This window comes from Camelus dromedarius, chromosome 12 (genome assembly GCF_036321535.1).
Source record: "Camelus dromedarius isolate mCamDro1 chromosome 12, mCamDro1.pat, whole genome shotgun sequence".
In the NCBI taxonomy this organism is placed as follows: domain Eukaryota; kingdom Metazoa; phylum Chordata; class Mammalia; order Artiodactyla; family Camelidae; genus Camelus; species Camelus dromedarius.
Genome location: NC_087447.1, coordinates 64,134,885 through 64,158,404, shown reverse-complemented (window position 1 = coordinate 64,158,404; position 23,520 = coordinate 64,134,885). Strand labels below are relative to the sequence as shown.

At 45.8% G+C, this 23,520-nt stretch overlaps 1 protein-coding gene across 4 annotated transcripts in view; it reads right to left on the bottom strand.

Moving 5' to 3' along the window:
• AMOTL1 (angiomotin like 1) overlaps positions 1 to 23,520 on the bottom strand; it is a 126,624-nt gene that overhangs the window by 47,379 nt on the left and 55,725 nt on the right. For all 4 annotated transcript variants that reach the window (XM_064492831.1, XM_064492829.1, XM_064492830.1 and 1 more), the window contains 2 exons: positions 20,364 to 21,291; positions 5,396 to 5,687 (listed from right to left, as the gene is read on the bottom strand). In XM_064492831.1, the coding sequence (XP_064348901.1) occupies positions 5,396 to 5,687; positions 20,364 to 21,232 (1,161 nt within the window). In that variant the 5' untranslated portion in view covers positions 21,233 to 21,291. The remainder of the gene's footprint in view (positions 1 to 5,395; positions 5,688 to 20,363; positions 21,292 to 23,520) is intronic.

Sequence of the window (23,520 nt, the reverse complement as noted above, 5' to 3'; positions counted from 1 at the left end):
TACAGAGATCAAACTGAAGGACGTGGCTGCAGGGTGGGCGTAGGGAGAGGAGGCAAGAGAAAGTAGTCCAGGCGAGAAGCTAATGAGAATAGTTCAATGCCAAGGGCGTGAACTACAACAAACAGAAGGACAAATCCCAAAGACGCTGAGGAGTAGAAGCCATAGGGCTCAGTGACTGGTCTGGATGGTAAGGGAGGAAGAAATCAAAGACAACACAGACATTCACAGCTTAGAAGACAGAGTAATAGTACTTAACCAGGATAAGAATGATATATACCATTTGCAGCAACATGGATGGACCCAGAGATTATCACACTGAGTGAAGTAAGTCAGACAGAGAAAAATAATCACATGCTGTCACTTGTATGTGGAATCTTGAAAAAAGGAGACAAATGAACTTATTTACGAAACATAGAGAGACTCACATAGAAATTTATGGTTACCAAAGGGGAAAGGGGGAAGGAGGGATAAATTAGGAGTTTGGGATTAGCAGATACAAACTACTATATGAAAAATAGATAAATAACAAGGTCCTACAGTATTGAACTATATTCAATACCTTGTAATAACCTATAATGGAAAAGAGTATGTATGTGCATGTATAACTGATATGTTATAACTATGCCGTACACCAGAAACTAACACAATGTTGTAAATCAACTATACTTCAATAAAATATAAAATAAAATAAAATAAAATAAAATAAAATAAAATAAAATAAAATAAAATATCAATGATTATAAGAGAAACAGGTTTACCAAAGAAAGAAAACCAGTCTGGTCTTGGAGGTACCACATCTGCAGTGCCTGGAGAACAAGGGGGCGAGGATTGCCAGCTAGCAGGTAAGACACAGGTCTGAAAGTCAGGAGAGCAGTTGTCTCACTGTGTACAAGTGACAAGTGAGGTCACAAAGTGGAGACCACTTAGAGGGAATCAATGGAAGATGAGAGGGCCAAGGACGGGGGCACCAATACTGCAGGAGCAAGAGGGGCAGGAGAAGTGGGGAAGGAGACTGAAGCCGGGGCTGCCACGGGAGCCGGGAAGCCAAAAACTTAAAGAGGAAGAGAGAATGTGGTGAACATCCCAGAGGTCACAATGGAGCCAAGACACATCTGAAAAGGGGTGGATGAAGAGGCCACTTCTGCTCAGTGGCCTCCAACCATTACCAAGGCTCCTTTTGGTACCATGGGATTTTCCCAAAGGCCTCCTGATGCCAAAGTTGCTTCTTCCATGGTTCCCTCATTTCAGCAAGGCCTTTCGATCTCTTCCAAAGATATCATGAATTATTTTGGTCATGTGGCAGCAGAAAGAACAGCATGTCCTGAATCCCATTGACAGTCCTACCGCAAATTATGTTCTTGCCTTTTAATTTTGTTTTCAAAAGAGATGCCTCCAAAACATATCACCATTTCTCTGCACATTTCATCTGTCAAAAGGTGGCCTTTGTTTTCGGACAGATGGGCACGTGGCAGGGACAGCACCCATCAAGACCGAAGGCTTCAAGGCATCACCAAGGAAGCCGAGAGCACCCTGAGGTGCCCACCGGGAGACGGTGCTCATGCTTCAAGCCCAGGACATCCAGGAAGCCTTCCTCAGCCGGGCCACTTGAAGGAACTTTCCTCCACCTGATTTCATAGTACTTCATCTGCTGTGTTCATCTGACCGGAATTCGGATGCACTTTGTGTCTCTGATTTGACTGTCAACTCCTTGAGGGCAGAAATAGCCCCGAAAGCCTTAGACCTGTGCCCTCCTCAGGACAAAAGCACCGCCCGACGAGTCAGTCTTGAAATTTACTTGACATTTACTTCCTGACTACCTTTTCCAGAAGTCTGCCCAGCAGTGAGCTTCTCTTCCCTGGCAGCATTCAAGCAAAAAAGAAACAACCTCCTTTCAGACACACTAGGCGAGGGCTCCTAAGGGGTGGAAGCCTGGGCTAGAATCAGTTTAAGAATTTGAAGTCCACAGCTGAATGGTTTCGGACCACACCCTTTTCTCCATATCCCCGGGTCCAGGACACCCTAAGTCCCCCTGATGTGGGTCAGAGGTGAAGGGAGATGGGATAGGCTGGCTTTGATATAAAAACCATCTGGGCCAGTTCAGAGACTGAGTTATGGTCGTAGGAAGAGGACCCGGGTTTGCCTTCAAGGCTCCCATCCTCCCTTCCAGCCTACGTGTCAGGAGCTCTTAAGCCAGGCCACAAGAGCCCCTGAAATCTCTCAGGGAAGCGTGCTCTGGCCCAGAAACAGCTCTGAGCAGAGTGGAGAGCCATACACAGCGCTGCCGCCGTGAAGCAAATGGGCAGAGGAAACCTCAGCCTCTCCCAGATCTGGGACACCAGAGTGTTCCCTTCGCATCACAGGTCAGGGACCCACAGGATCGGAGACAGGCCTGCCATCCGAGCCACAGAATGCCCAATCACAGCCACCGCTGTTCGCAACAAAAGAGGGTCTTCGCTAAAGCCAAGCCTGGGGAACCATAAATGTGTGGCCCTCTCCCCTCCAACGGCCAGTCTAAGCCCTGATGGCTTCTGAGGCCAATGCACTCAACAGCCCACAGTCTGGTCCTGCTAGAACTCCTGTCCATTAATTATGTTTCAGGGAAACTGGGAGGAAAAAGCAGCAAAATGGCCAAAAGGAAATGATGAAAAACCACTGCTCTTTCTGGGGGTCCCTGGCCATCATTCCAGCACTAACAGGGATAATCACCACCTTGGGCCGCTCTGGAAACAGGGACTTCATTTCTAGGCAGTGCTCTGGCAGCTGAGTTCAGTTGCCATTTCCTGCTGTGTCCCTGGCACAGCGTGCACAGGCTAAGGCCCGCAATTAAAAATCCATCTATTTTTGGTTCTGCCCTGACCATGAAGCTCCGTGATGCTCCCAGGGCTATGAGGAGAGATTCCAGATGGGATGTTCCTGCCGGCACAAGCCAGCCCCGTGTGTGGCTCCCCCAAAGCGGGGGTCATTGTCACCGATGAGTCAAGTCACCTCCTCCGACAATCCCCTCCCCAGACCCAAGGCTTAAATAAACAGCCGCTGAGACACAACGGGGCAGTGAGGTGGGCGCCGAGGGAAGGCCCGGGACCACGATGCCTCGGAACACAAGCCTGGAAGTGCTAAGTCACAGATTTCATGCCGCTCTTCTGTCTCTGGGTCCTGATTGTTCAGAAGAGCTATGGAACTAGTGACGAATATGGCACGTAGCCATCAAATTCTGAGTTTTCACAGACTCTCGGACATAGAACACAAACTTATGGTCACCAAAGGGGAAAGGAGGGAATAAATTAAAAGTCTGGGATTAGCAGATACAAACTACTACATTTAAAATAGATAAACAAGGTCCTGCTGTGGAGCACAGGGAATCATATTCAGCAGCTTGTAATAACCTATAATGAAAAAGAATATGAAAAGGAATATATGTATATAAAAACATGTATAACTGAATCACTATGCTGTACACCAGAAATTAACACAACATTGTAAAACAACTATACTTCAATAAAAAAAAAAAGGATCTTGAGTTTTCAAATTGACAATTCCAGTTTGACATACGACAGACAAATGAAATGTAATATTTAGAGAACCATTCAAAATATTCAAGGGCCTGAAGGAGTTCTGGATCCCAGGAAGGACACAGCTCTTGATTTTTCTCCTTTTTCAGAAGTCACCAAAATCCTTGCAGCCACCAAGTTGAAAAATCACCCCCCGTGGAGGGAACTTATCACTGGGAGGCTGATTCTGTTTTTCAAAGTAGAAATGGACATCAACACAACACCAAGAAGGGAGATGTATATTACAGGCCAGTAAAAAGTGTATTTTAATAAAGACAGTCAGTGAAGAATAAGACCTTCCAATTTCTGCAGCCTCTTTGTAACTGTTGAAAAACATCCACAGGGAAGACCGAGAACCAACTCTGCCCTCAGGCAGGTCTGCACAGCTCCTGGATGCGTCTGCCACTGTTTTTCAAGGAGAAGAAGAAATCACTGATTTTCCAGGAAGTGCTGAGTTGGCCCTTCCCAACTTTCAGGCTGTACCAGAAAAGCTGCTGCCCCAGGAGATGTCAGAGGCAAGCTGGGGCCTGAACAGTGACTTACAGACAAGACCAGGAGACAGCACGTGTTTCCCAACTTTTAAGGGTGCGACTGGGGCCAGGAGCGAGGCCGCCACCATCCTCAGGCAACCTATTGGTTCCTGGCTCTCATTTGTTCTCCTCTAAGAAAGGCAGCCAGATCTCTTGGGGTCAAGCCTGGTCTTGCCATCAGGGAGCTCCAGACCCCCTCAGTTGAGGCGGATCCTGTCCGTGAAAGACTGCGGCTTCCAACCCATCACTACCAGCCATTTGCTGCCAGCCCTCAGGAAATCAGAGGAGCCAACTGCTCTGACATTCCAGACAGCAGAAAGGCCAGGCTTCACCTGAGAGATCAACACTGAATAGTGAACAGGTGGGCCAGCCAGAAGCACATCCTGTCGGACGGAGCCAAATGGCAATGCTTCCGTAGTCAGCTGAGTTTCCACTCCTACCCTTCCTCTTTACCAAAGCCCTTGACTGCCCAAGACAGAGCAGGCACCTAGACTCCTATGAGATGACTCCTACCTCACATGCCTCCTCACCTCCAGAAAGGAAACTCAAGTGCCCTGCGGCTCTGCTGCCCCCAAACATCCTAAGATTTTTGCCCCCCTCATCTCATCATTTCTACCTGCAGCATTTCAGGTGCTGACATGTGGCTCATCATGAAATCACTGCCCAGAACAGTTCACCCTCGCTGAATGTTTTCCTGTTGATTTTGGCTTTCAGCATAAAGCCCTGAGAATGAAGGGCTGCCGAAAATGCTAACATTCCCACGATCATGACCCAGGCTGGAATTACGCAGCATCTCCCCACCTGGTAAGTCACAAGCAGGAGGAGAGCACGCAGTAACTCGTCCTCGGCCCTCCGTGCTGAGACATCGCTGCTTTCTGCAGAGACCAGCTGATGAAACAAACATGGCAGTCACAAGGTTCCTGTCTGAGATTCCAGATTTAAAGGCAAAACCTGTCTCTCTCAACTCTGGGTTACTCTCAGTGTTCCCTCTTCCACGCTGTCCATCTGGGGAAATGCTACTTAGCCTCTGAGTCTCAGGTCCGAGGCCACCTCTGCTGCACCCCCGGCACCCCCTAGACGCTCCACTGCAGGTTTAGCTTAGGCCACTCTCCCCCATTTGACTGTAAGTTCCTCTGAAGCAGGCGCTGTGGCATGTTTATTTTTGTCTCCCTGAAGCCTTGCACAGTGCCTGGCATAAAACGGGATCTAGTTAAACGTTGGCAAGGGAGTCAGTGAGTCCACCCCTCATGAGCAGGTGAGGAACTGTGTCCTTTCCAGAGTATCCTCTCCTTCCCCTCCCCTCAGGAAGTCTCGTACCTTGTGGAGCTTGTCGGCATTGTCATAGTAACCCTGAAGCTCCTGGTGCAGCACCCGGTTCTCCTCCGTCAGGATCTCCACCATCTGCTGGGCTCGCTCCACAATCGCAAACGCATCCGGACCAAGCTGCTGGCTGGGGGAGGCGGCGGGCGGGGGCTGCGGGGCGGCCAGGGTCATCGCGGGCGGAAGTGGCAGGGACACCGAGTGCAGCGGTCCGCTGACGGAGGAGTTCTGGGAGGACATCGGGCTGTGCTGCTGCACCGTAGACGGGAAAGGAAGCTGGCACGGGCGGCTGCAAGGGAACGGAAGACCGGCCGTCAGAGCCCAGGGTGACGGGGAAGAGGACGGAAGCCCAACAATGCGGGCACCGTGGATGGCTTCCACTGCCAGGGGTCATCACCACGCATATTCCAAGCTGTCTGAGTGATGCAGCTTCAGTCCTCCACTCCACAGATACTTAACGTGCTCTCCCTCTGAATCAGCGCTGCTTGGGCCTAGACAGACAAGGTCCCTGCTCTCGTGAAGCCGACGTTCTCGGGGAGAGAGACCGGTGTGCCACCCAATGATAAACAAGCAAAGCCAGGTACTGAAAAGTAAGGAGCCCTCCCTGGAGAATAAGGAAGAGTGATGGGACAATGACAGGGAAGGACGCGGAGGCTGGTTCCCACTGAAAGGGCAGGGAAAGGCTCTCTGAGAAGCAGACGCTTGAGCTCAAGTCTGAACGACAGATGAGGAGGGAAAAGTGGTTGGGGGCAGCGGGGAGAAAAGTGGGAAAAGGCGTATTCCAGGTAGAAGGCTGTGAGCGAGACCTAAGGCAGGACTCAGCAGGGGCAGACCGAGTGGAAGAAAGCAAGTCAAGCACAGGCAGCCAGAGGAGCACAGGGTAGGGCCAGCGGGACGGGCACAGGACGTAAGCCAAGGCCAGGCTTTCCCTGAGGGTGCAAAGGGAAGCCAGTGGAGAAGCTGCCTCCACTCTGGGTGGTGTGCAGATGTGATGTACAGAGGCAAGGATGGACCAAAGGTACCATTCAGCCACAAAAAAAGAAAAAAAAAATGAAATAACGTCATTTGCAGCAACATGGATGGACCTAGAGGTTATCATACTAAGTGAAGCAAGTCAGGCAGAAAAAGACAAATATCACATGGTATCACTTATGTGTGGAATCTAAAAAACAACACAAATGAACTTATTTACAAAATAGAAACAGACTCATGGACATAAAAAAAAAAAAAGTATGGTTACCAAGGGGGAAAGGAGAGGCGAGGGATAAATTAGGACTCTGGGATTAGCAGATACACACTACTGTATATAAAATAGATAAACAACAATGTCCTACTGTATAGCGTGGGGAACTATAGTCAATATCTTTTAATAACCTGTAGTGAAAAAGAATACATACAGAACATGTATAACTGAATCACTATACTGTACACCAGAAACTAAAACAACATTGTAAATCAACTATACTTCAGTTAAAGAGAGGAAAAACAAAGGAAGGAAGAAAGAACGAACCAACAGTGTCCAGCGAGGAGGACTAGGTGTGGTCTAGGTGAGAACTGACGGAGGCTCACAGGGTTGTAGCAGAAGAGAAACAGGAGATGGATCAGGGGTATTTAATGTACATCGTAGGTGGGGAGAGAAAAAGTGAGCAAAAATTTTAAATCACTCCTAGATTTCACGCTCTACACAAGTGGGCAGGGGTAGCATTTCATGAACTGGGAAAGTCTTGGGAAAGGAACAGATGTTTTGTGTTTTGGTTTGCTGAAGGTCTGAGGATGGTGAGTCTGATTGTAGCCACGTTAAAAAGAACATAGAGAGGTGTCCCTTGATGGTTCAAATTCTGGGCACTAGCTGCTAGATTCGAAAGCATGCGTCTCCATCTCCTGCCTCCCCTCCCGAACGATCCTCTCCTCACCAGTCTGCTAACCTGTTTCACAAGAATCACTCTGTTTTCTTTCAGCCTAAGCCAAGGGCTCCTAACAGCTTCTACAGGCGTGAACAGCAAAGACATCCGGCTCTCCAACCACAGCGCTGCTCTTCTGCAGAGACTCGTGGAAACTAGTTTTCTTTTCTTTCTTTTTTAATTAGGTTTATTTATTTATTTTTTAATTAAGTTTATTTATTTATTTATTTTTGAACAGAGGTACTGGGGATTGAACCTACGACCCCGTGCATGCTAAGCACGTGCTCTACCACTGAGCTATACCCTCCTTGCCGGAAATTAGTTTTCTTGTTGATCCCTTCACAACCTTTACATCTCAGTCTGGGAACTGGGGTGCTAAGAGTTACCAGCGACCCACCAAATCAACATCTGGCATCCACGGGCTGAGTCCTCTGGAGACCCAGCGATTTCCACTCCATTAACAGTCTCCTCCGTCCCCTCCCGTTACTTGCGGCCAGCCACAGCCGAAGCTCAGAACTACCCCTCTTATCCTGGGAGGTCATCTGGCCTTACGTTTCCTTGTAAGTACACTTGCTGGAATGTTTCTGGACCCTGTTGGCCTCCATAGCTCTCATTTTTAAGCATTTCTTACAGCCAGGATTTCTCTGAACGATAACTCCTGGCAGCTCAATAGCAAACCGGAGAAGGAAATTTGACAAAGGTCCCCTCAGCCCTCCCTACATGGAGATGCAGATATTCATAAAGAGGACCTCAGAATAGACCCAGCAGATCCCACCAGAGGCCCTGCCTTGGTCACCAGCATCAGAGCACTCCACTGGGGCTCAGGAGAGCGTTCCCAACTCCATCTCCTTACGCCTTCCATCTGGGTGCTCCGTCCAGTTCATGTCAAAGTAGCTGGGCCCTAAGGCCCCCGAGTCAAGGTACAGAACCCTGGAGCTCAATGTGGCTCTTTATTCCTTAAGTGAGCTTCAAAGGACAGTGCCTCGGATTTCAGAAAGGAATGCGGTCAGTGGGGAGACATAAACCCTCCCCTCTCCCTCCCTCTCCACGCCTCTTACACAACTCTCTGGCCATCTCACTAGAAAGAAAATGTTTCTGCATTCTGAGAAATCTGAGCGCCTTCCACACTGAAGTGCATGTGACTATGTCATCCCGTGCGTATGAGGAGGTCTGGGTGTACGAGGTCCAACCCTTGGGTGCCATTCATGATGCCCAAGAGAGACACCATGCTTGTTCTTTGTGTTGGGTGAAGTGGGGAGAGAGGACCAAGGTGGGAATGGGTGTCAGCCTTTGAATCGAGGTGGTGTAATTTGTGGTTTTTTGTATCTTGCCAAGGTAACCTCTTTCCATGAAAAATGCACCATAGGATTTAGCCAGGTGGTAGGAATGCACTTAACTCAGTAACAGATGTGTGGTTTTTTGGGTCCATGCCTGCCTGATGGGAGTTCCTGTAATCTGGGGTGAAAGTTGGGCATCGCGAATGGCTCCCAAGGGTTGGGCACAGATGAAGCATCAGGCTTGCCTCTGACCCAGGCAGCTTCAGACTAGGGCTTCTACCATTTAACATTTCTTGGGCTCTGGGATTTGGAACCGACTTAATGGTCAATGATGGGCTTATCTTCCGGGTCATCTTTTTCTGTTACAGAACAAAAAGGAAGTGTTTTCTTAATGCCAGCCTAAGTCATCCATGACAGTGACTAGTCACCTGAGTGGCCAGGCAGGAAAAGGGTGTTTGCCAAGCTCAGGGACAGAAAGAAAGGGTTTTTCAAAATGGGAAATCTTTTAATCAACAGAGAACATTGGTCTCACAAAATAACTCAGTCACACATTCAAGCAGCATCAGATTACAACGGACGAAGAGCAGGCAGAAGAGCAAACCTCTGTCCCTGGGCTCCGCTGCTCAGCCCACTGGGGCTGTGGGCTCGGAGGTCTGTACAAGGCGGATCTGGCTGAGCGTAAAGGAAGGGGACAGGAAAATTTCACGCACGATCGTACCAGTGCCACAAAGATAACGCTACTGATCAGGTATCAGCAGGGTAAACCCATCCTAGTAATGGGGACACACAGAAAAGGGAAAACGAGGGGATGGGAACCAACATTTATTGAGAAACTAGCTGTGAAGAGAATTCTAAGCTACAGTTGTGCACTAGTGAGCCTCTTTCCGCTGTTAGAATGTGACGGCACAGCTCGGTTATTCGACATCAGGTGTCTCGGTTTCCTGGGACTGCAGGCCACTCAGCTCACTGTGCAAGGATTTACGGAGTTAACATGTATAAAGCCGGGCACAAATTAAGCTCTAGACAAGTATTAGCTATTGTCACCATGACTATAACTATTGTCATCTGCATCCCACAGCCCCTAACACAGAAAACAACCCCTCTTTCTAGTGTAATAATTTACTGGTGTTCAATTTTCCGTTATCTTTATTATAACAAACCTGATGCTTTTTTTTTTAGAGCTTATTACTCTGACATCTGTGTGTGTTGCACTGAAAAGGTTAATATTTAATGTTTTAATTTATTTTGTGTGGTAAGTTATTTTTGATTTCTGCAATGCATTCATGTGATGAGCAGTTCTTTCCCTTAATATCTGAATTATATTTATTTAAAAAATAGTGAGCAATATAAAATGCATTTGTGTTTTTCAGTAATGTGTACTGTTGTTCAGTTTGGAAGGATAAACGAATGAACCCTTTTTTTCCTAAAAAAAAAAATATATATATATATATACACACCTATTTTTAATATTATATTTTATTTAAATATATTATTTAATTGTTCACACATGTGTTTCCTACTCTAATGATTAGCACGCATGTTTTTTGAGGGTAGGAAATTATGCCTTGTACTAAGTTGGCCCCCAATAAATGTTTGTCAATTGATTTGGCCCCTGAGCCCAAGAGCAAGTCCTAACTTACACCATATACTCTTGACACGCTTTCCAACAGTGGCTCAGTCTTCAACATTGTATTACTAACGAAGAGACCGCTGGTATTTAGATTTGTGCTGGGTAATACAGGCAGAAACTCAAACCATGACACTGCCAATATAATCGCATAGCCACTGCCTTTCTCACGTATTGGGAGGTCACAAAACGCAGCTCAACGCTAGAGTGACAATGCTATTTGGATTGGGGAAACGAGGTCATTGGTGACAGCCAACCAACCGTCCATTCGCCTCTCTCTGCGAACAACAAGCCTTCACAAACAAGCTTAGTGAGACCTATGTGTTTACACCGTCCTAAATGGGCCACGAATAGCACTTTACAGCCACTGTCATTTCGTTCTCACAAGCTTGGGCATTCACTGCTCTCATAACCACATACTATTATCCTATTTTTAAAGTATGCAAACTAAGGCTCAGAGGATTCAGGAACCAGAGATCTGAGTCTTTACAAAGCAAAATGATAGGCCAGGAGCTGGCAGTCTGACCCCGCGTGCTCCTGCCACACCAGGGCTACGGCGCCGTGTGGGGACAGAGAGCACTGTTCCTTCATAGCGGGTCTCTTTTCTCTGCTTCTGCTTCCCTCTAGCCATGTGACCATGGGCAAGTTTTTAACTTCTTCACCTTTAAATGGTGATAAGAATAGTACCCATGTCACAAAGTTGTTATGAGAATTAACTGAATTAACTGAGATAATGCATAGAAAGCATTGAACCTACTGCCTACTGTTAGGAAAGTACTTAATAACTGATGGCCTCTGTTATCATCACACACCACTAACAGGGTTAGAAGAAAGCAAGGGAGAAACGCGCCCATGGCTGTCCCTTCCTCCTCCAACACTATGTGTAAGAATCACTGTCCCTAATACTAAAGCCTCAGTGAGGAATCAAAGCAAATGCCAACACCATAGGATCCTCTACTTCTGAAACGTTTTGCTGCAATGTGATGCACAAGACCCTAGTGTCAAGGTGATGCTCGTATATGTCAGGGAACTGTCTCTTGAACACAGATCCTCACTTCCTTCTGGACCTGTGCTGTCTAGAGCAGCAGCCACGACCACGTGTGGCTACTGGACACCTGAGATGCGGCTTGTCTGAACTGAGATGTGCAGTGAGTATGCGATGCAGAGCAAAATCTGCAGACTTAGTACAAAAATTGTAAAATATCTCATTAATGGTTTCTTACGTTGATTACCTGTTGTGATGACAATATTTTGGATATAACGGGTTGACTAAAACATGTATTTTAAAACTATGTTTTTAGGTGGCGGAAAGATTAGAAGTTTGGGATTAAGAGATTCACATTACTATATATAAAATACGTAAACAACAAGGATCTACTGTATAGTATTGAGAATATATTCAATTTCTTGCAATGAGCTGAAATGGGAAAGAATCTGTATATATAGTATAAAGAATCACTTTGCTGTACACCTGAAACTAACACTGTAAATCGACTACACTTCAATAAAAAAATAAAGATTTTAAAAACATGTTTGAAATGGGTTAAATAAAACATGTTTTTAAATTAATGTCACCTGTTTCTTTCAACTTTTTAAAATTGTGGCTCTTAGAAAATTTTTATATTTCTGTTATATTTCTGTTGGACAGCTCTGCTCTAGTCCATACTGCACGGACACCAAAAGGCCTCATTTTCGAGACAATTGCAGAATTCAGCAAGCATCAGGGCAATTCATGCGAACAGACCAGCAGTGCTCACTCTATTGCCCCCAGACCCCCAAGCATCAGTGGTGACCAGCAAGCTATATTCAATATATCAAACAATCTGTTTATCTACAATTAGGCCAGCATTCTAACATTTTAAAAATACGGTTTGTGTAACTGGCAAAAATTTTCCAAAACACGACAGGAAAAGAAACATCAATGGATAAACAGATAAAGGATGTGCTCAAGTAATTCAAAAGAGAAAATGCAAACAGCTTGCATTTTCCAAAGCAAACTTATTAGTAGAGAAATAAATCAAAACAACTTTTTTCAATTTATCAACATTGACAGTTCAGTAAAACAAGAGTTTACTGAGCCTCTAAGCAACGATTCTTTTAAATTCTCAACTTCTGAGACATACTAGGATTTCACTGGAGTAAAAAACATGTAGAAAAAATGACTGGAAGGAACTATGACAAAATGTCAGGATGACTCTCTCCGGTGATGAAGTTATGGATTCTTTTCCACTCTTCATATTTTTCTGTTTTTATGTAAATTTAACATAAACATGTATGGCTACTATAAAAATTCCATTATCTAAGCAATATATGTACATGATAGAAACATGAGAAAATCAAGGTAAGCAAAAAGAAGCCACTGTTCATGTAATAATCAGAGAAAGTAAACAATGAAATAAAAGAATTTTCAGATGAAATGAAATAATAAAAGGTTTCTTGGCTGTGAAGTTCAAATTTTAAGACTTCTCACTCAGTAAAAATACCTCATATTTACATACAGGTTTCCAACTTACAGTATTTTTTTAACTGAAGTATATTCGGTTACAATGTGTCAATTTCTGGTGTACAGCACAATGTCCCAGTCATACGTATACATACATATATTTGTTTTCATATTCTTTTTCATTAAAGGTTATTACAAGGCATTGAATATAGCTCTCTGTGCTATATAGAAGAAATCTGTTTTTCTAATCTATTTTTATGTACAGTGACTAACATTTGCAAATCTCAAACTTATAATCTCCTGACTTCAAAGCAACACAGTGAACAGGGCATTTAACGGTGGTTGTCTCTGGATAATGGGACTACAGGTAATTTCTGTTTTCCTTTTCTTTTCTTGGTGGGTGGCAGATGTGGGAGTTATTTCTAGATTTTCTACAATGAACATGTTTTCATCCATGTAAGGAAGAAAATCAGCTGGTTTTCAGAAAAATCAGCTGTAACAAGTTGCAAATAAGAAAAAACGAGGCTCTGAGAACTTACGCAATTGGCTACAAAGTAGAAGAACCAGGACTCAAAACCCCTCAAATCTTTCCCCAAACCCACAGCCTTCCCCCCTGGACCCCTCTGGTTTGCAGAAACACAAGACTCATCAATGTTCACATTGAGACTAGACTCTTGGGTAAATTAAGATCAGAATCACTGCTGTGCAGATGGAGATGGATAATCCTCCTGCTTGGGGAAGCCACTCATCTAATGCGTTACAGCTGGAATTGTGCTAGATTCCCTGAGAAAGTAGCCTGAACTTGAGCCGAGCCTTTGAAATTCCCATACCGCAGAGCTGCTTCTCACCATAAACAGGGCACTTTACTTGGCTCATCCAGCTATAATTCAGCTTAAAAACTGTAGAAACCCATGAGTTCTAATGCTGACATTCAAAACATATGTTTAGCTGGTGGAAATTAAATAGGGCTCCCTGGCCTCATTTTTGTTAAGGGCAACACATAGTTGTTAATCCAATAGCCTTGGGTCTGGCTCACCTTTTGGCCCCACCTAGCAATTCATTTTCCTAACTGTCTACACTGCAAATCACCACTTTGGAAACACACTCCGAAAATTCTCGTTCCTCCTTCAGCCATTTCCAGCTCAAAGTAAGACGGGGGATCACCAAACATCCTTTCTTGTGCTACAGTACATTCTAAACCTCACACCCACCCAGAAAAAGACCTGCTCCTCAGCAGGTCCCTTTAGGTTCATTCATGATGTAAACTGCACTCGGGCTGCACTGCTGCCCCGACGTGGGTTCCTGGGGAGAGGAGGTCTCTCTCTAATTTGCCACATGTGCTCCTGACCTGTGTCCGCTTTGCTCCCCGCCTCCTCCCTGCACTGTCTTCTGGTCTGTTCCCAGAGAATGTCAGTAACTTTGACTCTATGCTAAATAAAACCAAAGCAGAAGGTTTTTCTAGGGCAAAACACACAGTGCATTTTTTTTTTTAAGGATAACATGAGGGATTTGGGAGACTGGTCACATCACAGGTTCCCTCCGTTAATGCAGGAAACTGCGAGCAGCCCCTGCTTTGATGGGAAGGATGGTGGTGATGGCTGGCCTGGGAAGAAGAGGCGCAAGCTTGCTCTGTGGAAGGGGACCCACAGCACCGCTGGCTCTGACGTCATCTTATCGGAAGATGCTCGTTTCAGCCCAGGACGGAAGGGCTGGGTCAAACCCCACCATTCTGCACTTTCATGAAGTATCTATCTCTATGCCAAGAATAAAACTAATACATTCATAGATGAATAAGTATTAATACACAGTTACCACTCTTCTCTGCTTCTGGGAAGCTAGTAAATCAAACCCCCTGTGCTGAACAGGCAAGATTCAGCCAAGAAAAAGGGCAAAAGAAGCAAAGGCAGAAAGAGAGTGCTCCTTTCACTAACAGGAGTCGTTTTTAGTCTTTTTCCCAAGCTGATCCTGCCTGAAACATAAAAAAACCATCCAAATCATTCAAATAGCACTTATCATCTTCCATCCCTGCCACCTTCTGCTAAAAACAGGCTAAAGCAAACAGACAGCTCCGCCCCGGTCCCCGACCTCCAAATGACGGCAAACCACAGGCAGACCACAGCTTGCAGCCTACAGCCGTCAGCAAGCTCCAGTCTGCTCCCAAGTCTTCAGAGATCGCTGGAGAGAAAGCGTATCCTGGTCCTCCCGAAAAAACCAGGTGGGCAGAGCGTGGGCTGGACATCAGGGTGATGTAAAAATCTGATTAGAAAGTCTCTGCTAAGTGACACTGAAGAACACCTGAAACCTCTGACAGTGGTCGAGTGCTTGCACTCAGGGGAGAGGCCACATGTCCGAGCTGGTGCCCGGGATTTTCACCTCTCTCTCTGAGCCTGTTTTTATCACAGCATAGATCCCACATCATCAGTGGGGCTATTAACAGTCCCCACCCCTAGAACTGTTGTGAATATGAAGGCAGGTGAGCCACCCGTGCCTGGCGCACGGTGGGCACTTGAAGGCTTAATCCTGCTGCTGCCACCCGTGCCTCTGCTCCGTTACCTGCTGAGGGAGGAGACAGAGTTCTAGAAACAGGAAAATCAGGGCAAGTGTTGAGGAAAACAGGTTTTAGTTTTCTCTGAAGCCATTAAAATATATAGATCATATGAACAAAAAACACCAAGGGCCAATTTTCAAAACCAACTCAATCTAACTAGTAAAATATATGTGCCCCCCCATTAACTGAGCTAATAAGTGCAAATTAAAATAAAAACTTAACACAATCTGCCTATTATATTAGCCAAGTTTTATAACTTATGACTAGTGTTGGTCCAAGGGCAGTGAGACAGGCACTAGAATGTCTTTACAAATTTGTCTGATATCAAGTCATTAACTGTTTGCTACAATTTACCCAATGATTTCCTTTCTAAATAATGATTCCCAAAGAAATAAACCGAAATATGAAAAAAGTGATATGCATGATGATAGTCACTTCACTATTTATAGAGAAAACGATGTAAATTATACACTTTATGAAATGTTACAGCAGCAATAAAAACGATGGTTATGAAAACAATTAGACACTGCAGAAAAAAAGCTCGTAATATGATATTATCTTAAAAAAGCAGATACCAAACTGAATATAATCTATGATTATAACATGAAAAAATTAATTTGTACAGGAAAAAAGTGAATAGTGGCTGTATTAAGAAGGTAGAATATTTTAAGTAATTTTTTTAGCATCTTCAGTTTCCACTTTTAGAAATATGGACAGATTTCTCTGGAAAACAAGCATGCCTTTGACTAATATACTCCAAACTGCTTTGATAAAAATCAGACCATCCACTGGTATTCCTTCCTGCATTCACTTCCATTAACAGTACAGTCAGCCTGTGCCAAGTCACTACTTCTGGACCTGGTCTGTTTCCACAGTGTGGCAGAGTTAATATCCAGATGCTTCCTTTTATTCTTTTTAAGCCTAATTCTCCACAGAACGACCTGTCCAGTTCTCACCTTGTCCTCATGTGTATCCATTTCCACTTTCAGGATGCAGGAAAAGGAAATGGCACAGGAACAAGCCCAGAGCCTTTATCCAGGGCGGGCTCGTGTGTCCTGGAGGTCCCCACTGGCTACCTCAGTGGGGTGTGGTCGCCCTGGTCCCCCCACCTCCCCAGCCCCGCGAGCTCACTCATGAAAAGGGCCAAGGTGGGCAGGTCAAGGTGACCTTGACGGGTGGCTCTCCATGGAGTTTCCCATGAAAGGAGCCCATGACCCAGCCCACACCCCCATCTGCGGCAGATCAGAGCAGGTGAGAGAATCTGTAAGCCATGGGGAGTCAGTAATGAAGGCGAGAACTCCAAGTTCTTACTCCTCTCTCTTCAGCTCTATGCAGTTTGGACCTTTCCACCTCCAGGCAAAAAGCAGTGAAGTCTCAACATCGTGGTGGGTTGGGTCAGAGCACTGACCATTCACAGCACCCTCAGCCCGTTTCTGCAGCACGAGGCCAGGACGTGGACCCCGTGATCTCAGTCAGAGGCCTCTCCGCGTCTCGCAGTCTGTGAGGTGTCAGCCCACAGCCTGCAGCTTCCCAAACCACCACTGTTAGTGACAAACTGATAACCCAGCAAGCACCAGGGAATGTGTCAGTGACATTAAAAGGAGCCTTGCTCTCCTCTTGGGTCGAAGAGAACTTGAACATCACGTACTGCTGAGCTTCAGCCCCAACCCTGGGGGTTCAGGCCACACTGAATGTGTCTGAAGCAGGACTGGCGTGGATGTGACCATGCTTACCCTGCAGCCAAAGGCTGGGCTGCTGGAGCCACGCTGGCGAGCCATGGCGCTGGGCCCAGCCTCAATGGCCTGTCTGTTACGTCCTCTGGGACATTCTGATGTGTCGTGTCAACCCAGCTGCCAAGCCTGCCTATTGGCTCAGATCCCTCACACTTTTCTTCTTTCTGACGTCACAACTTTGAGACACGTGACCCCGTCTGCAAACAGCTGGGGAGCCTCCAGGAAGAGCTGCCCTCTCCCCCCGACCGGGTCTCCCTCTCACGTCGCACCTCCCACTTCACACACTGTCGTTTAACAAAGAGCGAAGCCGAGGAGAAGGAAGGAGGCGTCGTCTGGGGAGACTTTCACTTTCCATCACACTCAAGGGGCTGAATTAAATGATTAGGATAAAACGTGAACCGCCACAAACCCAACTCTGATAGGGTTCTGGGATAAGCACCATGGATGATTTTAAACAACTCGGGTAAATCAAGGCGGTGCTAATACCAGAGATTTGAAGATTCATTTTCTTCCTCCTCAGACCTGATAGCCTGTAAGTTTAAATTTTCCTGGGCTCAAGGTGTCATAAAAGAGTAAAATCAAGAGGCACCCCCCTCACCAGACCCCATCTTCAATTCCCAGTGGGGTCAGACTGTGCTTGCTTTAGAAATACGAGTTCTTTATTCACAAAACAGAAACACACACAGACAAAGAAAACAAACTTACGGTTACCTACCTGGGGGGCAAGGGGTGGGAAGGGATAAATTGGGAGTTCAAGATTTGCAGATACTAACTACTATATATCAAATAGATAAACAACAAGTTCATACTGTATAGCACAGGGAACTATATTCAATATCTTGTAGTAATCTACAATGAAAAAGAATATGAAAAGAAACGTGTGTGTGTGTGTATGGCTGAAACATTATGCTGTACACCAGAAACTGACACAACACTGTAAACTGACTAGATTTCAATTTAAAAACAGTACAAGCTGCCGCCCGTCTCAGGCCTGGAGGTGGGGACGGCACCTCCCAGCTGACATTCTCCACCTAATGTGGGGAAACGTGTCAGCAGCTGGGAAGTGACGGGCAGGTCGGCCAGCTCGCCCTCCCTGCCAAGGCCCGGTCTCCCTTTGCGGAAGACGTTCAGCCAAGGTACGCTCTGCAGGCAGCCGTGGGGGTTGTTCCGGGGGTGGGGGAACCGCTCCGATTTGAAACAGATAAATAAAGCCCTGGGTGAGAACGAAGACATATCCATTAACAGGCAGCGGCCACTTGTCTGCTCGCGCTCCAACCTCTCCTCGAGCAAGCTCAGCACTTCTAAATGCTGACAATTCCCAAATTTGTATCTCCAGACCCAATTTCTCTCCTGAGACCTTGTTTTCCAATTGTCTTATTTCCAATTACCCCATTATTCCTCAACTTCCCTATCCGATCAGTCATTAAATCCTGCCCATTCTATTTCTCTTAGCCCATAATGCTCCCCTATATCGATGGCCTTAAACCTCAGCTACCATCACCAATTCTTATCCAGACAGTTGAAACTGTCCCTAGAGGTCCTCATGGCCTCCAGTCTCCCTTTCCTCTAATTCATCCTTCACTCCACTGAAGTCAGCCTATTAAACATCCACATAGTCTCCACTTAAAAACACTGATTTTCCCAATTAATAACAGATAAATTCTAAACTCTTCAGTATGATTCTCAAAGATCTTCACCAACTTTCCTGTCCAAACACACCTTTTGCCACTTCCAAACCACCCTGCCCCACCAGGGCTCTGCGTTACCATAGCTCATACTGGACAAAACCTCCTAAACTTTCTGTCTAAGGAAATAAAATCCTGGCACCCGCAAAAAGAAAAGGAATGGCATTCCACTGTGTCGTACCTACTACTTCACCTCTACCCCGCAACTCTCATTTGTTCTTCAAGACCCAACTCAAATGTCACCTCCTCTGGGCAGCTCTCCCCAGTCCCTCCAGTGAGAGCCATACCACCCTCTCTGGTCCCTTGACATTCTCTGCAAACTTCGATCCTAAAAGAGCACGCCACACTGCAAGGATCTGTTCAGATGCTGGTTCCTCCTGAGACAAGGCTGGAAGGACCTTGAGGGTAGGAGCCATATCTTTATCTCCGAACCGCGTACAGGGCTGCACAGAGCACACACTCAGTAAGTGTTGTTGAATCCATCAGCCAGTCTTAAGAGGAGTTACAGCAATGCAGAAAAAAAGATCTGGACAGTCAGGATACTGGAGCCTAGCTCCAGCTGCCCCAGAGTCGCACATTGTGGGGGCTTATTAACCTCTCTGGGCTTCAGTTTCTCATCTGCTGCATACGGTGGTGGGACTATATGATTTCTATGGTCCCTTTAAGTCCTCTGTTTTAGGGTTCAGACTACTTTTTCTTTGAAATCTACAATGAAAAACGACTATAAAACTCCATGGTAATAACATGTTCCAGGAGTTTGGACACTCTCCACGACGCCAGCCAGGAAAATCACTGCTTTGCCAGGCCATTAGGCCGAGCTCCCAAGGACGGCCAACAACAGGGGCCCCTCCCCTAAACTCACAAATCCCCAATTGCCTTCTGTTACCTTTGGAGAAAATCCCCAATTTCCCTTTGTTCTGTTTCACTCTATGTATTTTGGCCAAAAGGTGGCTTATTAAATATTACACTCAAGAAAAAAACCAATGACAAAAACCTAACATGCCTTGAAAATAATGAGTGCTAAAAGCATGCGTTAAATCACTAGGCTTACTGTGGAAAACAGAAGAGAAGTTCCTCAAAAAAACTAAAAATAGAACTACCATATGACCCAGCAATTCCAATCCTAGGTATATATCTGAAAAAAACAAGCACACTAATTCAAAAAGATACACACCCCAATGTTCACAGCAGTGTTATTTACAATTGCCAAGATATGGAAGTAACCTAAGTGTCCACCAACAGATAAATGGATAAAGAAGATGTGGTCTATAAATAATAGAATATTACTCAGCCACTAAAAAGAATGAAATTTTGCCATCTGCAGCAACATGGGTGGACTTGGAGGGCATTATGCTAAGTGAGATCAATCAGACAGATAAAGACAGATAATGTATGATAACACTTATATGTGGAATCTATAAAATACAATAAACTGGTGAATATAACAAAAAAGAAGCAGACTTAGAGGCAGGACAAATTAGTGGTTACAGTTGGGAAAGGGAAGTGGGTAAGGGCAAGATGGTGGTGGATTAAAAGATACAAACTATTAGGTATAAAATAAGATATAAGGATATATTGTACAACATGGGGAATATAATCAGTATTTTATAATAACTATAAATGGACTATAACCTTTAAAAATTATGAATCACTATATTGTACACCTGTAACATATCATAATATACATCAACTATACTTCAATAAAAAAAATTTTAAATTGCTTTAAAAAACTCTCTAGGCTTGATAATCACCTCGTTACCCCGTACTCTGGGGGTGGCTGGTACCTCAGGACGGCCACTTCTGTCCTCGCAGGCTGCGGGGCAGGGTAAGGCTTGGCCATCTCATGCAGCATCCCAGGGTGCTGGTCACTGTAGAAAAGTCCATGCTCCTGGGTCTTGCTGACCGGGGACACCATCTGCTTGGTCTTGAAGGGGTACTCGGGTGGAGGACCTCGGGGGTCCAGCACTTTAGCTGCAGGCTGGGCTGGGGAGGGCCCCCCTCCTGCCTTGAACCCCTTTCCGTTCCCTGAGCCAGGGAGGTGTTGCTTGGCACCGTTCCTCTCCAACGACAGCTGCATGATCCTCTCGCTGAGAGAGCGGACGTGGCCCTGCTTCAGTTCCTTCAGCGCCTCGTCTTTGTGCGCCTGTCCGCTGTTGGCACGGTTCACCGTGGGCCTGCCCTCCGTCCGGGCCTTCTGACTGGGGCCCCCGGCCATGTAGTAACCGTGACCCACCACCCCCTGCTGCTGTGGCTGCGGCTGCGGCTGCTGCCCCCGGAAGAACTGGGACTGGGCTTTGGCCTCCTCGTACGTGGGCAGCTCCTCGTTGTTCTGCTGGGGCTGCGTGGACCGGACCTGTTTCTCCATCACCGTATTGTCCACCTGGTGTTCCTGACCCTGCGGCTCCTGGCGTGCTGACTGGTAGACCATTTGTGGGTCTTCTTGAGTGAGGTTTTCCGTGGAAGAAAAGCTGTTGGCGGGGTGGGCTGGTCCTGCACTCCCTGTGGCCTGGTGCTGAATGGCCAGCAAGTTCATGTTCTCGGTCGGGGTGCCATACCGCAGTTGCTCCTGGATCAGCCGCTGTAACACTGTTCCAGCTGCCGCATCCTCGGAACCTCTCATTTCCACCTCTGAGATCCTCGGGAAGTTCGGGGAGTGGAAGTTACAAAGAGGATCCTCAACTAGAAGATAAACATGGGAAAAAGAGATCAGGCTGTTCCACGGGAACATAGGTTTGGATGAACGAGGTGAACAAGGAACTTTCTAATGATAGTGGCATTTAAAGATTTCAAACACACCATCACCCTCATTTACCCTGTGGTTTCTCAGGGAAGCTTTTCTCCAATTCAAAGAGACTCCCCTGTGCTCCCTTCCCTCGCCTCCTGCTGCCTCCTTGACCTTGCTCAGGCCTTTGGGCCTCCTTTCCCTTCAAGCTCCCAACTGGCCCCTTCTCTTCAGCATATAAACAAGCCAAGTCTTTCCCATCTTAAAAAAATTACAAGCAAAAACCAAAACCAAACAAAAAGAAACCACCTTTTCACAGCCCCATGTAAACCTCTAACTGCCACCCCGTCTCTCTCCTTCCCTCCTCCTCTTCTTATTTATTCATTTTTTTTTTTTTTTAGTGTTTTTGGGGGCTGGGGTGGGGGAGGCAATTAGGTTTATTTATTTGATTATTTTTTTAAATTGAAGGTACTGGGGATTGAACCCAGGACCTTGTGCATGCTAAGCACCCACTCTACCACTTGAGCTATACCCTCCCCCTGTTTCCCCCCCTCTTCTGATTATTCTCAGAAAGCAATCTACACTTGCCATCTCCCCTTTCCAAATGCTCCATCCACCGCCCTCCCCACTGCTCTGATTAGTAATCAAGCCCAGGGAGAACCTGCCAGCTTAACTTTTCTGAAGCATTTCGCATGCTGATCACTACTCTTTTTTTTTTTTTTTTAACTGAAGTATAGTTGATTTACAGTGTCATGGTAGTTTCTGGTATACAGCATCATGATTCAGTTATACGTATATGTGTATATATATTCTTTTTCATTATAGGTTATTACAAGACATTAAATGTAGTACCTTGTGCTATCCAGTAGGCCCTTGTTTATCCAGTTTATATATAATAGTTTGTACCTGCTCATCCCAAACTCCTAATTTATCCCTCCTTCCTCCTTTCCCCTTTGGTAACTCTAAGTTTCTTTTCTATGTCTGAGTCTCTGTTTTGTAAGTAAGTTCATTTGTATCTTTTTTTTTTTAGATTCCACATATAAGTGGTATCATATGATATTTGTCTTTCTCTGTCTGACATTTCACTCAGTATGATAATCTCTAGGTCCATCCATGTTGCTGCAAATGGCATTGTTGCATTCTTTTTTATGACTGAGTAGAATTCCATTGTATAAATATAAATATATACCACAACTTCTTTATCTAGTCATCTGTCCATGGACATTTGGGTTGTTTCCATGTCTTGGCTACTGTAAATAGTGCTGCTATGAACACTGGGGCGCGTGTATCTTTTCAAATTAGAGGTTCCTCAGGATATGTGCCCAGAAGTGGGACTAATCACCTATTTCTTGAAATGCTCTCCTCACTTGGCATCCAGGCTGCCCCCTCTCCTGGTTCTGGATCCTGCTTCTTCTCTGTACACTCCATTTCTGGCTCCCATTTCTCCACCTGCCTCTTAAATGCTAGTGTTTCCCACAGCTTGGCCCCGAGTTCTCTTCCACCCTCACTCGACAGAACCTCATCACATCCACTGTCCATCTGCAAGTACTGACTCGTGGCCCACACATCTATAACCACCAGCCGATGGTCTGTGGGTCCTCCAGACTCAACATGTCTTCCTCCCCTCAAGAGACTCACCCACCCACCCAACCCCTGTATCCCTACCTTGTCTACTCTTTGCCAAGCCTGGGAGTTTTCCCAAATTCCTTCCTCTCCATTACCCCCAACATCCAGACACTGTCTGCCTGTCAATTCCACCCCGAAAATGAAACATCACTCCAACTCTCCTCTTTCTTCCCATGCCAGTCTCAGAGTTCGTTATTAATAACCACAACACAACCACAAGAACCATCTTTAAAGTGCATATAATATCCCAGGTACTGTATTAAATTCTCTCATTTGTTTAGTTTATTCCATATATCATCGCATGAAGCAGGCATTAATTCCCTCACCTTACAGATAAAGCAGAGGTTTGGAGAAGGTAAATCAGCGAGGTCACAGAGGCACGAAAAGACAGATCCAGGATCCAACTCATTCCACAACGAAATCACATTACAAGCCCTTGAAGCCTCATACCCAAACCATTCCAACAGCTTCCTCGATTTCTCTGACACTAGCCTCCTTCCCACTTCCAAACCCACCCCTCAGACTCCAGCCTGTCTTCCACACTACCCTGAAAGATTGTT